The 15,031-nt window shown below is 40.9% G+C and overlaps 1 protein-coding gene and 1 long non-coding RNA gene across 2 annotated transcripts in view; one reads left to right on the top strand and one right to left on the bottom strand.

Moving 5' to 3' along the window:
- The window catches only part of LOC141133018 (uncharacterized), a 6,449-nt gene extending 2,723 nt beyond the window's left edge, over positions 1 to 3,726 (bottom strand). The window contains exon 1 of the long non-coding RNA XR_012242998.1: positions 3,443 to 3,726. This is a non-coding gene — a long non-coding RNA (uncharacterized lncRNA). The remainder of the gene's footprint in view (positions 1 to 3,442) is intronic.
- The window catches only part of SEMA4C (semaphorin 4C), a 53,794-nt gene that overhangs the window by 19,439 nt on the left and 19,324 nt on the right, over positions 1 to 15,031 (top strand). Inside the window, exons 2-7 of the mRNA XM_073622078.1 lie at positions 9,368 to 9,495; positions 9,851 to 10,002; positions 10,120 to 10,182; positions 10,403 to 10,501; positions 11,021 to 11,117; positions 14,912 to 15,028. Of these exons, the coding sequence (XP_073478179.1) occupies positions 9,402 to 9,495; positions 9,851 to 10,002; positions 10,120 to 10,182; positions 10,403 to 10,501; positions 11,021 to 11,117; positions 14,912 to 15,028 (622 nt within the window). The 5' untranslated portion in view covers positions 9,368 to 9,401. The remainder of the gene's footprint in view (positions 1 to 9,367; positions 9,496 to 9,850; positions 10,003 to 10,119; positions 10,183 to 10,402; positions 10,502 to 11,020; positions 11,118 to 14,911; positions 15,029 to 15,031) is intronic.

The following is a 15,031-nucleotide window of genomic DNA, read 5'->3' as shown; positions in this document are numbered from 1 at the left end:
TTTTTTTTTTTTTTTTTTTTTGTTTTTTTTTTAAGCAGCTTTTCTCTTGCCAGGAGAATAGTTAGCTAGAGGCCGTTAGAGGAGTGTGCATGAGGCCTAAGGGCCCATAACCGCTCCAATGGCAGACGCAACACATGCTAAAACATGCATGCATAGATGTGTGTGTTGACTATTGTCTGCTATTGTAATTCAGCCTATTGTCTGTCGGTTTATTTACCCATGCTTTTTTAAGAGGGGACATTTTTTATTTATTTTTCATTTTTGGCAATGCGGAAGTATAAATCCATTAAAAAGGATTTGTCTTTTGCAGCACAAATTCAGTCGCTCTTTTTTTACTTTCATTTGTACAGCTCTGGCTTATTATCTTGTTTTTGTCTTTGCACACATTGTCATTGTGATTTTATATATGCCTCAGCGGACTGCCACCAGGAAATTAAATGTGTTACTTGGCATTGTGTGGTGCTCGTCATCAGTAAGCTGTCTGGATAGACATGTTTGAGCTAGCCTGGCTGCATGTGGGCAAAGGATAAGATTGGCTACCACTCATGTTGGCTCTGTGAAGTACTGCTGAATATGTCAGCTTTATTGAAATGTGTGTTATATATAAAAAAAAGAAAAAAAAAAACATTCTAAATATCTTGAAGATAAATTGTATCCCCATTACCTGATTTGCAGGGTTTCAGGGTTTGTGTGTGTGTTTTTTTTCAGAAAATTCACCTGTCCAGGGAATCCAGCATTACCTTGCTTGGATCCCTGTTCTGCTGCCACGGGCAAGGTCCTGTGCCCCCATCTTCCCTTCCTACATCATCGAGAGCTGGCTGGCTCTTTTGGGTGCTTGCATCTACACCTGATGTGCCCTGAGCTCCTTCTCCCAGCTACTATGTCTCTGCACACTCCTGGGATATGTGATGGGGCTATCCCAGGAGGCAGCAGGATGCATCATTCCTTCCTAAGTGAGAATGGAGGTAGAGGGGTAGGCCAGATTTAACAAAGAAATACAATTATTATTATTATACAAGTTTTTTTATATAGCGCCAACAGTTTGCACAGCACTTTACAACATGAGGGCAGACATATGCCTTCAAAATGCCACTGTACAACTTTTATCTACTGTGGGGCGGGGGGTTGTTGCAGAGGTTGAATTAACATTTTAAGGCTTGAATGCCCATTTTTTTTCGGTGTGTGCTGGCCTATTGCACCTCCCAGAGTGTCATATTGTTGAACCAGATTAGCAGTTATTTAAGCCATCGTTGGACAAAATGAGTAGCTGAGGATTGGTACACTACCCAAAGAAATATTTATACAGGTGCTGATATAGCACTGTCCATTCATGCAGCCTTACATATACGTATATTGTGCATTCACATCAGTCCCTGCCCTAAGTTTACAATTTGAAGGTCCCTTAAGCCTAGTACACACGGGCCGAATGTCGGGCAGCATTAGCCTGTTTAATAGAAACCAGCCAACCATTCAACCCATGTCTACTGGAGTCAGTCGGACCAAAAAAGGTCTGATCGGCTCCTGATCAGCGAGCGCTGACCAGAGGTGTGTGTGTGTGTGTGTGGTGTTGTGTTTTTTTTTTTTTTTTTTTTTTTTTTTGCCCTGCTTGGTTGAACAAAAAAAAATTAAAAAAATCTACTAGTGTGTATGAGGCTAAAAGTGGAAGTAAACTTCCATCGATTTTGTACCTAATGGGTAAGCCTATAATAAGGCTTGCCTATAGGTACTGTAAATCTCTCCTAAACGTGCACCATATAGGAGATATTTACTGCATGCGCTCTGAAGGTACAGCCACCCATGCCGTTTCCTTCAGAGCCATGACCAGCAGCTCCCCGCGCGCATGTGCAGGAGTGACCCTTAAGCAGCTCTGGGCGGTCACACAATCTGAGTCCGCGGACCCGGAAGGAAGCCGGGCAAAGATGGATGCGGTGACGAGGAGGGCCTCGTTTGCATGTAAATTTCACATAATGTGCTAGTATACTAGCACATTATGCCTTTACTTTGCAGGTCGGGGGGAAACTTAACTCACATTCATACATTAGACCAGTGTTTCTCAATTTTTATTTTTTTTTTCCCAAGTCAAGGCACCCTTTAAAAATGATGGACCGTCTGGAGGCACCCCATTCTAAAATGTAAAAACTTTTCTTGTAGTTTTACATAATACAGCAACATCCAAAAGTCCAAGTAGGACACCCAACGTTCGAGGGGATTTATTCTTCCAAAGCAAATACACTTTTGCAAACTGGTACTGACTAGTATTCCAATGTTTCTGTATTTCTCTATCACTCAGCTAATGTGACCCCACCGCTCATGAAGATTGGGGGGGGGGGGAGTGTCAAACAAGGATACTGTGCAGGCGACTGGGCACCTTGAACAAGGCTGCATTAGACAGGAGCCAAATATCCTACCAGCATGTCAGCATGAAAGTAGTGCTGTGGTTGGGATTCAAACCGATAACCTTAATGCTGCTAGGCGGAAGTACTTCCTTTATGATCACCCAAGACAGGAAGTGGTGGGGAAATCTCCCCAGTGGGATCTCAGATATGGTTTTAACAAAGGTTTTTACTCTTTTGTCTCTTTAACCTATTGCTCTTACAGATTATTCCTGGTAATGCTAAACAATTCAGCAGCTTTTCAAACTGTCAGACCCTCTCTGCAGGCAATTAAATCAAGCTCCACTCTTTATCCCATCCCCAAATGTTGATTTTCATCACATCTTGTTGACATTTGTGTGTGAACGTACAATTCGGCAACAGCTGTAGACCAACAGGTCTGGATTACAGGAAGCCTCTTTGTCCCTTTTCCCCCCCTCCTCTGTATGGCCAGGCCTTATTGTGGTTGGGGTGGGGGGCTGCCTTTGTAACAGGAGGAAGTGAGTCTTTCTGCAGCCTACTAGTTAGATCCCAGGAAGTGTATCCTGTTTAAACTCCCACCCTCATCCCTCTCCGCCGTTCTGTCCTCCTCCACACTTTTGGCACAGCAAAGTGATTTTCATTTTCCTTGATTTTGTACAGTATATTGAGTCATCCGGTTAACTCCTTCCTGCTCCCGAGGAGGGCTACTGACTGACGTCTTCCGGCTCGCTCAATTCCAGAGAATAGTTAATCTTTCAGTTCAAATTGAAATTTAATATGGATATTAAGTGAAGTCACCCGTATCGGGCTGCCTGTTGCAGCTGTTAGGACCGGTTTACAATGCAGGAGCAGCGCTGCCTCATTACCAAGCTTAAGTGTGTGTAATGGTAAAATTCACGATGTGTTATTCCGTATAAATGAGAACATGGCAAAATGTTCCACTTATCTCTGGAGTTAAGCTCATTTTCCTTGAATCATCTGCAGTAATGACCTGAATCTGTAATGTAATGTACACAGCAATGAGTTTAAAGGATATGCACACGTACACAGTATTTCTGAGTGGATTAAGATGCTTGCCAGTAACTTACTCACTTTCCTAGGCCTTGCCAAGCTTATGTCTTGCAATCACGCCCACCCGGTTCAGTGTGCGGCCAGAGCGAGGTGTGGAGGGACCTCTCGCTGGGGCAAGAAATGCGCTTACTGTGCGTACAATAAAACCTAAGGAGGTATCTTCACAGGGTCAGGCCCCTCCGGGCCGGCCCGCGAATCAGTGGTGACTGCGATTTGTTTTCAGCAGAATATCTGTTTGTTTATTTAACAGCTGGAAATTCAGAACTGGATCTGCTCTTTTAACATCGAGCGTTTCATTCGAGGGTGGGGGGGGTTCATATTTGTAACCGCATATAATATCCAATACTAGGACTTTTTGCATCAAAATGAACAAACAGGTTTGTGAATAGGAAAGAAGCAGAGACACAAATGTTCAATATATTTCATTATAATAATTTTTATTATAAATTTTATTGAAAAGCTGCAGGCATACATTTGGGCAGACACTGTAAAATACATATATAAATGTCAATCACATTTTTTTTATTTGTGCACATCATATGAAAACAAACGTTTATTTCCTGAAATTCTGGCAGCTGAAGGCTGAAATCTTTGTGGTGGCAGTTTCGGCTGAACCATTTAGCTGCTGTCGCTGTTCTGTTTTCTGACAGTGGTGGGTACTGGCTGTCAGAGATTACTCCATCCACGCTGTTGATGAATGGAGAAATTTATTAGATTTCTCTTAAAGTGGTATTAAACCCAAAGCAAAGCTTTTATTTTATTGCAGTTTAACTCTTCTTTTTCTTTCTCTCTTTTTCTCTTTTTCTCTTTCCTCTCTTTTTTCTCTTTCTCTCTTTTTCTCTTTCTCTCTTTTTCTTTTTCTCTTTCTCTCTTTTTCTCTTTCTCTTTCTCTTTTTCTCTCTTTTTTTTTCTCTTTCTCTCTTTTCTCTCTTTTTTTTCTCTTTCTCTCTTTTTCTCTCTTTTTTTTTTCTCTTTCTCTCTTTTTCTCTCTTTTTTTTCTCTTTCTCTCTTTTTCTCTCTTTTTTTTCTCTTTCTCTCTTTTTCTCTTTCTCTCTTTTTCTCTTTCTCTCTTTTTTTTCTCTTTCTCTCTTTTTCTTTCTCTCTTTTTCTTTCTCTCTTTTTCTTTCTCTCTTTTTCTTCTCTCCTTTTTCTTTCTCTCTTTTTCTTTCTCTCTTTTTCTTTCTCTCTTTCTCTTTTTCTTTCTCTCTTTTTCTCTCTTTCTCTCTCTCTTTCTCTCTCTCTTTCTCTCTCTCTTTCTCTCTCTCTTTCTCTCTCTCTTTCTCTCTCTCTTTCTCTCTCTCTTTCTCTCTCTCTTTCTCTCTCTCTCTTTCTCTCTCTCTCTTTCTCTTTCTCTCTCTCTCTTTCTCTCTCTCTCTTTCTCTCTCTCTCTCTTTCTCTCTCTCTCTCTTTCTCTCTCTCTCTCTTTCTCTCTCTTTTTTCTTTTTTCTCTCTTTCTCTTTTTTTCTCTCTTTTTCTCTCCTCTTTCTTTTTCTTTTTTTTTCTTTCGTTGAGACAAACCATTTACCACTGACAGGGATGCTTACATTGATCAGCTTTTTGTTATGTAAAACGTTTATCCCCAAAGTAAATGCTGTAACTATGCTTAAAGAGTGTAGCTGGATTTTGGCTTAAGGCTCCATGCACACTGGAGCTGATAAACTGCAGTTTATTGGGCGTTTTTTTTTTTTTTAAAAGCCATAAACTCCACTCTATCTTATCCTATGTGTCCATGCACACATGGACGTTTTTTTAGCTTTAATGAGCAGTGGAGTTATGGGCTTTTTTCTGAACGCCAGAAATTCGCATTCAAAGTGACGTTTTCACCGCCAAAAAAAAGCTCATAAACACGCTTTAATAGCATTTTGGCGTTCTATTTTTTCAATGCATTGTGGGATTTTTGGAGTGTCCTCTGTATATTTTTATTATAAACGTTAACGCTAAAAAACGCTCAAACGCTAGTACAAAACTCTGTTAAAAGCCTGTTTTTTCAACCAGTGTTTTCTGCCAGCAATCTGGCGTCCAGAAAAACTCCCATCCTGGATTTTTACCTTTAGGTAAGCCTATAAGGCTTACCTAAAGGTACTGTAAATCTCCCCTAAATGTGCATCGCTTAGGAGATATCGCCAGCTGCATGTACAGTATCACTTTCAGAGTCCTATGACGTCATCGCTGCTCCGGCCAGTCACACAGCCAGGATCCTGCAGAACCCGGAAGGAAGACCGGGTGAAGATAGATGCACCTGCAGCGGTGATAGCTCAGCGTTGGAAGGCTTGTTTTCAGGTAAGTTTAACATAATGTGCTAATATGCGATGCACACTAGCACATTATGCCTTGACCTTGCAGAGTTAAAAAAAAAAAAATCGGTGCGTTTTTTACTACCGCTTTAATTAGTTCGTTGGAACAAGTGCATCTGAGGCGACTACCTCCTGTGTAATGCCTGGTGAGCCTCAAGAACACCCGCACTCAGCCTGGAAGTCTCTGCAATCCTCCGTGCGAGAAAAGGCCAGTGCCATGCAAGTCGTCTAAAAGATTGTTTTGTTTTATTAATCGCTTCAGCCCCGGAAGATTTTACCCCCTTCCTGACCAGAGCACTTTTTGCGATTTGGCACTGCGTTGCTTTAACTGACAAATGCGTGGACGTGTGACGTTGCATCCAAACAAAATTGACGTCCTTTTTTTCCCACAAATAGAGCTTTCTTTTGGTGGATTTTGATCGCCTCTGCGGGTTTTTATGTTTTGCGCTATAAACAAAAAATGAGCGACAATTTAAAAAAAAAAAAAAAAAAAAAACGCAACATTTTTACTTTTTGCTATAATATTCCCCAAAAATTTTATAATTTTTTTTTTTTTTCTCAGTTTAGGCTGATTATATATTCTACATATCATGGTAAAAAAAATCGCAATAAGCGTATATTGATTGGTTTGCGCAAAAATTATAGCGTCTACAAAATAGGGGATAGTTTTATGGCATTTCTATTATTTATTTATTCATTTTACTAGTAATGGCAGCGATCTGTTATTCTTTGATCTAATATTTTTTTTTTTTTTTTATCGGGACTGCGACATTATGGCGGACACTTTTGACTCGTTTTTGGGACCATTGGCACAGCAATCAGTGGTATAAAAATGCACTTATTACTGTATAAAAATGTCACTGGCAGGGAAGGGGTTTACACTAGGGGGCGATCAAGGGGTTAATTGTGTTCTAACTGAAGGGGGGAAGGGACTGTCTAGGGGGGATGACAGATCGCTGTTCATACTTTGGATGAACAGAAGATCAGTCTGTTCTCCTCTCAGAAAACCGGAAACTGTGTGTTTACACACACAAATCTCGGTGTCACCGGCGGGCGCGTGCCCCTAGTGGGCGCAGGGCGAAGCAATGTTGCATAACGTCGTTTCGCCTAGCCATACCATTCTGCCGCAGTAAAACTGCAGCGGCTGGTGGGCAAGTGGTTAATGCAGGTGAACAAAAGTTTAAAAAAAAGCCAACGTGTTTTGGCCATCAGGCCTTAATCATGGCTTATATTGTTAAATGTACTAAGGCTTTTCTCCCCCAAACTGACAATGCTGTCCGAAGGTGCCTCCTGTGCTCCTTTATCCAGAGTGGAGGCACTCTAATACAGGAGGTGTTACTGGCCAGATCACCAGGTAAAAAATTTGGGGGGGGGGGGGCCCAGCCTAAAAAAAATGAATGCAGCCACCACATCTTATGATTGGTAAGCTGCATTATATGATTTTAGGTATAATACCACTTCAAGCCCACAGGTTGAATAAGAGAAATGTATACGTTGGGGTGGATTTGATTTAAATTAAGTCGATTTAAATTGCTAGTAAAAAGGCTTGATTTAAATCAACTCTATTTTAAATCATCATTTTTAAAGAGCAACTGTCATCTCTGTCCTGCAGCGGCTCCTTCCTCTGACCCACTGTTGACTCACCGACAGTCTCATTCACTTTAATTGGACGGCTGGTGATAGGGCAGTGACACAAGGTGAGGGATGTGGCAGCAGCAGGCGAGTGGATGCCCGCTAACAGGCACTGCCATGATGGATCTGAAATGACAGGTGCTCTTTAAATGTAAGAACTAATTCTTGCTGGCAGTCAGTGTGAAATTGTGCGAATGCATCAATGCAATGCATGTTATCTCAGCTTGCAGAGCTTGGATTCATTGAATGAGTTTACCAAAAATGTAAATATTGTAGAATATACAGCCTCATGCTACATAACTAAGCTCCATTTCATGCTGAATAAACCACAATGTTAATGTATCTTAAATAGAAAACTATCCTTAGATACTCCAAAAGCAAATTTTTTTTTTTTAATGCACCCTGATATAGCAAGCTTTCCCAGAGGAGAGGGTGGGTGTCATCAGTGCAATGATATTAGTAGTCCCAACACAGGAGGCTGGGCAGAAGCAAGGCACAGGAACTCTTTAATTGGCTGCAAGCTTGGAATTGCTCTTGAATCCCCGTTCACATCTCGTGATTTGGGATCGCAAGCAATTTTGCCGCCATTCTGCCTGTGATCCGAAATTGCATGGCAATTGCTCTGGTGTGTTTTTTTTTTTTTTTTTTTTTTTTTGTTTTTTTTTTTTTTTTTGTTTTCTTTTTTTGTTTTTGTATGATCATTACTGTTTTGTTTTAAGATCACACTGGCACTGAACATGTCTGCACAGTGCTTCAGCATATTCTCTCAGGCAATGTAAGGGCGCAGTTCTACACAGTGTTAAAAAAAAAAAAAACAAAAAAAAACAAAAAAAACAATGTTGGCAGTCATTCCTTTTGTGCAGTCAAACTGCCTTTTTCTAATCTGTGACCATCACATTGCCAGATCAGGTTCTGGTACCACTGCCAAAGCTCAATGACCCAAACATTCAGCAGTGCAGCCAAATGACTGGGACCGTCCAGCTGTAATTGAAGCAGTAACACTGTGGCTGTATATACCGTCACAGGCATAGATTTTTCAATTTGTCTGTCATCATAGTTGCATTTAGAAGGACGTATCCTACATTTGTCACCTGAGATGACTGAGTAATATACCTTGTTAAAACCAAACTCCAAACAGGCAGCTAAATGCACAGTTGAAATAACATATATTGGGAGGTATTTTACCTGATAAAGGATTTGTAATTTTGTGCAGCTGGCATTGCTGCTCCTCCCAGCTGAACAGGAAGTGTGTCCTAAGACTCCCTGGCCAATCTGGTATCAGGAGCTGCTTCCTGATTGGCCAGGAGAAGAATCAGGCAGAAAATAGCGAGTAGTATTTTGCTATTGTCGCACAACTGGGTGGGGTGGGCGGCCACTTTTTTTTTTTTTTTTTTTTTTTGAAGCCATATGGAGCCTCGGGCTGAACAAAAAAAGGGTTTAGGAGGAGCCGGTGTACTAACTATCCGACTTTAGTACAACTGCACTTTAGCGTTCTAGGGTTCTGATGTCATGAAGACCAGAGCAGGGTCAATAGCTTTGCGCTGGATGTGAGGGACAGCCCACTGCTGGATCTTGTTGGCGCTATATAAATCCTATAATAGGGAACCGTTGTCTGAGGTGGGGCAGAGGATCAGGTAAGTAAAACAATTTCTCCTCTCTCCGAGACAAAATGAGCTGTGAAGTCCCTGCAAAGGGACCCTTTTTTTATTTTATTTAATTTTTTTGCCTAGAGTTGAGCTTTAAAATATGTTCATGTAGCAAAATTCAGAGCAGCGAGGCATCTAGTTCCCTCTAGAGGATATTGGGAGACTGATGTACAGGAAATGTCAAGTCTTATGTTCGTTTTATTAAAAATACATAGATGTTTAAGTGCTCCTTCCTTTTTTTTTTTTTTTTTTTTTTTTTTTTTTTTTTTTTAAATTTGCCTTATGCATGGGACCCATTCTGTTTTTTTTTTATAATGTGGTTACATTGCATTGGAAATGGCTCTCATTGTCATCTTTTCTTGCCCTGCAGACTCCCACACATAGAAAGAGGACCAGGCGAGGGGATGATTCCACGGTGGTTATGGTTTGTGGCGCTGTTGCTGAGAATAGAAGTCAGAGGGTGGAATCAGCTTCCACGGAAAACTGTGCGCTATTCAGGTGAGACTTCACCCTGTAGTACCTGCTCTTGTGCCGTATTTCCTGAAGTGTGGAGGAAGATACAACTGCTGCAAACGGTGACAGATTAAAGCACAACCTCTGCTCTGTAGTAGTACTGGGCCCGGATTATGTCACCTGTTTGTGTGCTCTTCAGGTTCCCCATGGAGGTGATGTCATGCTGTAATTATACCTCCATATTTTCCCCTGTGACTTTTAAGGCAGTGGCGAATCACATGACCCATGGAAAGATGGCCAAGATTAATCTGCTGGGAGGATACTCCTCATTTATCTTTCTGTAGAATTATCAGTTTTTGCGATGTAGCTTGTCTGTAACACTTGAATGTTTTTATATTAGTGGTCTCCGAGCTTCGCCAGGCCTGGCCCAGTGGTATCTCCCATTACCTGACATTGACACTGGATGAGAGTCGAGGGGCGCTGTATGTTGGTGCACGAGAGGCCATATTCATGTTGGACCTTAATAATGTTGGAAAGCAATTGCGGCCTCCGGTAAGCTGTTTGTTTTTTTTTTTTTTTTATTTATTTATTTTGTTTAAAGCCTTTGTATTTAGGGCTTTCCATTGGTATACATAATTCCTCACGCTAACACCTACTTTCTTTGTTCAGATTGTATGGGAAGCACCAATTGAAAGGAAGATGGAGTGTGTCAATAAAGGAAGAAACAATCAGGTGTGTATGAGGCCGGGTTGAAATGATAAAAGATTGATGGTACATCCTATTAAAGGATATCTGATATCCAGACACTATATGTAGCTATTTTGTAGGCTAATCTGTTCACATGACATGACCAAATGTCTGCCCCCCTGTGTGTACCATTCTTCTATCGTAGTCCCAATTATAAACAGAATGTATCTGTGTTCAAACTCAGTTTCCTTTCTTTTAATTCCAGACGGAGTGTTTCAATTACATTCGCATCCTGCAAGAATTTAATGACACTCACCTCCTCACCTGCGGGACGTATGCCTTTCAGCCCAAGTGTGCTTATATTGTGAGTACTCTGTTTCAGGTCGATAAAGCAAAGCGAGATTCCTCTTCGGTGCAGTCAGTGGTGCAGACAAACGCTGCTTTACTGTTTACCCAGCTGGCATACTCGGCCAACAGCAGGATAGCCAAAGTGGGAGCAGGTCATTGTTAGATCTGGTTGTGTCATTTTGTCTGCCTCTTGCTCTCATGCAGGCACTAATTGCATTGACTGACAAGTTTCCAATTCACCCTGTGCCCCTTATGTGCTTCATTCTGTATCGGCAATGGGCCATTATCGCTCTCCGGGCATCCACTTAAAGTGCTACAAACTACTTTTTCGTTACTAGTGTGATCACATAATGTTTCTGGAAAAACCCTTTGTTAGATCTACAATTGTTAACTTCAGCTCACAGGGCTTTCTGCCAATTTGCCTGTAGCTGTCTGTTCCTTTTTTGTAGTTAACTTTGGTATCCTACATCACTAAAGAACCCGGCAGCCTTACATCTTGTGCATTGTGAAGACCTTTTGCCTTCTTTCTCTCCAGGAGCGGTCAACGTTCACTTTAGATGCCGTTAACTTGGAAGATGGACGGGGAAAGTGTCCATATGATCCAACCACAGGCCATACTGGGATTGTTGTAGGTAAGTACATCTTGCCAAATGTTCTTATTTGTTGGGTAGACCCATTTTTGTGTGACAGTTCTGCTGGGAAACCTTCCTTCCCCTTTTTTTTTTTTTTTTTTTTTTTTTTTTTTTTTTTTAATGGCTTCCAAGATTGTTCTGACAGGAAGCGTGGGGAAATCTCTGCAACCCTTCCCTGCTCTACCCAAAAAGAAATAAAGGCTCATTCACACTATTATTGTTGAGCTGCATAGATAAACACAGGGGCATATAAAAAAAAATGTTTTCTATGTGCCTTGTTCACACCAACAAGCTGCATTGCGGTTGGTTGCAGTGCACGGTGGTATGCAGACAACCCACCACAGTGTTTTAACAAGCTGCAGTGCATATGTTTAAATGAAGGGTCCTATTGTGAAACGTTAATAAAGCTGAAAAGTAGTAAAACAACCGTGCCTTCATAACGCAAAGCACAGCCCCTACACAGCATACACCAGCCTGTCTTGGTACGTGGGTTGATTTGCAGAAGCTCTAAAGTTTTAGGTGTAGTTGAAGTTTAATGATCACTAAAAAGGTGGTGGATTTTGAAGGTTTGCTTTAAGGGTTTGACAAGAGCTTGGGGTAAAGTATTTGAGATCTCAAAATATGTGATTTTCTCCGACTAAAAAAGATGCACATTTAAATAAAGTACAATGAATAAGACCAAAAATGAATCTGAAAAAAAGTATAGAAAGGATTATAATGCAAGAAACTAGTACAGCCAGCAGAGCAGAGAACTTGCTCTAGGCTTGTTTGTAACTTATCTCCTGCCTTAAGGGGCTAAAGAGTCCTTCCCAACTCGCCTTACTTATCTGTAGCTCGGGGAGAAATTCTTTGCTTTCTTCCTGTTCTGGAAAATGAACTCTGGTTCATCTGCAGTTTGAATAATCTTTTCTGCTTTTTTGACAGATTTGTTTTGGTAGTCTTGGTGCTCTGTGCAAGAGTATATAATAAGCTGGACTGTAATATGGGGGGGTTCTGGTTGTAGAAAATATACATTTATGTGCTTATTGCAGCCTCCACTATTCATATCCACGTGAAAACATGATCTGGTCTTGGGATATGATTATTGCTAAGGTTAGGTATATAAAGTGGATCTAAAGTCTATACACCCCTGTTTAAAATGTCAGATTTCTGTGATGTAAAAAAATGACAGAGATAAATCGTTTCAGAACTTTTTCCACCTTTTTAATGTGACCTCTAAACTGGTACAACTCAGTTGAACAACAAACTGAAATCTTTTAGATGAACAGAACTAAAACTAAAAAACTAAAATAATATGGTTGCATAAGTGTGCACACCCTGTAAACTAATACTTTGTTGAAGCACCTATTGATTTTAATTACAGCACTCAGTCTTTTTGGGTATGAGTCCATCAGCATGACACGTCTTGACTTGGCAATATTTGCCCACTCTTTGCAAAAACACTCCAAATCTGTCAGATTGTGAGGGCATCTCCTGTGTGCTGCCCTATTCAGATCACCCCACAGATTTTCAGTCATATATTTTTAATCTTCTTCCAGTGAAGCCATTCCTTTGTTGGTTTGGATGTATACTTTGGGTCATTGTCATGCTGAAAGATGAAGTTCCTCTTCATGTTCAGCTTTCTAGCAGAAGCCTGAAGGTTTTGTGCCAATATTGACTGGTATGTGAAACTGTTCATAATTTCCTTTACCTTGACTAAAGCCCCTGTTCCAGCTGAGGAAAAACAGCCCCAAAGCGTGATGCTGCCACCACCATGCTTCACAGTGGGTATGGTGTTCTTTTGGTGATGTGCAGTGTTTTTGCGCCAAACATATCTTTTGGAATTATGGCCAAAAAGTTCAACCTTGGTTTCCTCAGACATAACACATTTCCCACATGCTTTTGGGAGACTTCAGATGTGTGTTTGCAAATTTTAGCTGGGCTTGGATGTTTTTCTTCGTAAAAGGCTTTCGTCTTGCCACTCTACCCCATAGCCCAAACATATGAAGATTACAGGAGATTGTTGTCACATGTACCACACAGCTAGTACTTTCCAGATATTCCCGCAGCTCCTTTTCAATGTTGCTGTAGGCCTCTTGGCAGCCTCCCTGACCAGTTTTCTTGTCTTTTCATCAAGTTTGTAGGGACGTCCAGTTCTTGGTAACGTCACTGTTGTGCCAAGTTTTCTCAAGTTGATGATGATTACTGGTCTTCACTGTGTTCCATGGTATATCTAATGCCTTGGAAATTTCTTTTGTACCCTTCTCCTGACTGTTACCTTTTTAACAATGAGATCCCTCTGATGCTTTGGGAGCTCTCTGCGGACCATGGCTTTTGTTGTAGGATGCCACTAAGAAAATGTCAGGAAAGGCCTACTAGAACAGCTGAACTTTATTTGGGGTTAATCAGAGGCACTTTAAATGACAAGTGTGTACTGACTGCTATTTAACATGAGTTTGAATGTGTATACTTAATTCTGAACACTGCTACATCCCCAGTTATAAGAGGGTGGTGCACACTTTTGCAACGCATTATTTTATTTTTACTAGATTTAAAAGTTTTCAGTTTGTTGTTCAACTGAGTTGTACAGTTTATAGGTCACATTAAAGGTGGAAAAGGGTTCTGAAATTATTAATCTTTTTTCTCATTGTTTGGTTTTTTTTTTTTTCCAATCACAGAAACCTGACATTTTAACAGGGGTGTGTACACTTTTTATAACCACTGTATGGAGAACAATACAAAAGGTCCCCAGCACACTTGTCAGGTATATATGGAAATGGGCTATATTTTCAGTGTATACTGAGATAATACAATGAAGCACAAAGCAGTCTTGCTAAGAAAGGGGCAACCAGAAATTCAGACCTGGGTTCAGCCATGTTAAGATAAGTTCACCTTTTGAACATGTTACATGTTACACCTGTGTATGTCATTTATTCAATTTCCTGTGAATGAATTACAAGTACCCTCAACCACTGCAGCAGATGGCTTGCAGCTCTGAATGAACTGCCAGGGTGCTGATGAGCGCTCTTGTAGTTCATTCTCAAGATCTGCAGCTTTCAAACTAGCAACCCGTGTGGAGGTATGGACTGAAAGCTGCAGGGCTTGTTTACAGAAGCCTGGCATAGAACTCCTGATCCATTGATCACAGGTGCAATGCTTTCCAGGCAGCTGCAAGAAAAAATAATAAATGCTGAGGGTTGTTTTTTTTTTTTTTTTTTTGCAGGAAAAAAAAATGTGCATTTATTATATATTTTTTTTTTTTTTTTTTTAATGAACTTATACTTTTAAAGCAAAACTCTGAGCAAAAAAGGCAAAAATTCTGATTTATACGTATGCTTACTGTTTAGCTTCCAAGGATTTGTGATTAGGGCATTTGTGTGGATACACGGCCTGGAACAAATTCTCTCGGTGTTTGGAGCTGTGCACCCACACAGATGGCAATTTGGGAGCAGCGGTTGTGTCAGTGCAGCCGTTGCGTCTCGTTTAATATGAATGGGACTACCTGCATGGAGATGCACAGAAGATGCGGGTAAGCATGGCCCTCGCACAGATGTATGCTTTAGTATGCCTGTGTGAATGGGGTCCAAGAAAATTCTGTTCCTGGGTCTGCATTACAGCTTCCTGTGTTTTCCTTTGCTTTACCCAGTCTGTTCATTGGATTGTCAACTTGCATCATCTCTATCCAGTGAGCAGGGAGCCACCCAGCAATTAGTAATGCCAAAGTAGAAAATAGCAGGGTGATCGTCCTGATTAGCAGAGACTGGATGGGCAAATTGACAAAACTGTTTAGCATTTTTTTTCTTAATTTCTTCCAGATGGAGTTCTATATTCTGCCACTTTGCTCAATTTCCTGGGGACAGAGCCAGTGATACAGCGCAGTTTGGGGCAGCATAGTGTTCTAAAGACCGAATATCTGGCAACTTGGCTTAATGGTG

Source organism: Aquarana catesbeiana, linkage group LG03 (assembly GCF_042186555.1).
Source record: "Aquarana catesbeiana isolate 2022-GZ linkage group LG03, ASM4218655v1, whole genome shotgun sequence".
Lineage (NCBI taxonomy): Eukaryota > Metazoa > Chordata > Amphibia > Anura > Ranidae > Aquarana > Aquarana catesbeiana.
The sequence above is the reverse complement of the archived record's forward strand: the minus strand, read 5'-3'. Positions and strand labels throughout refer to the sequence as shown.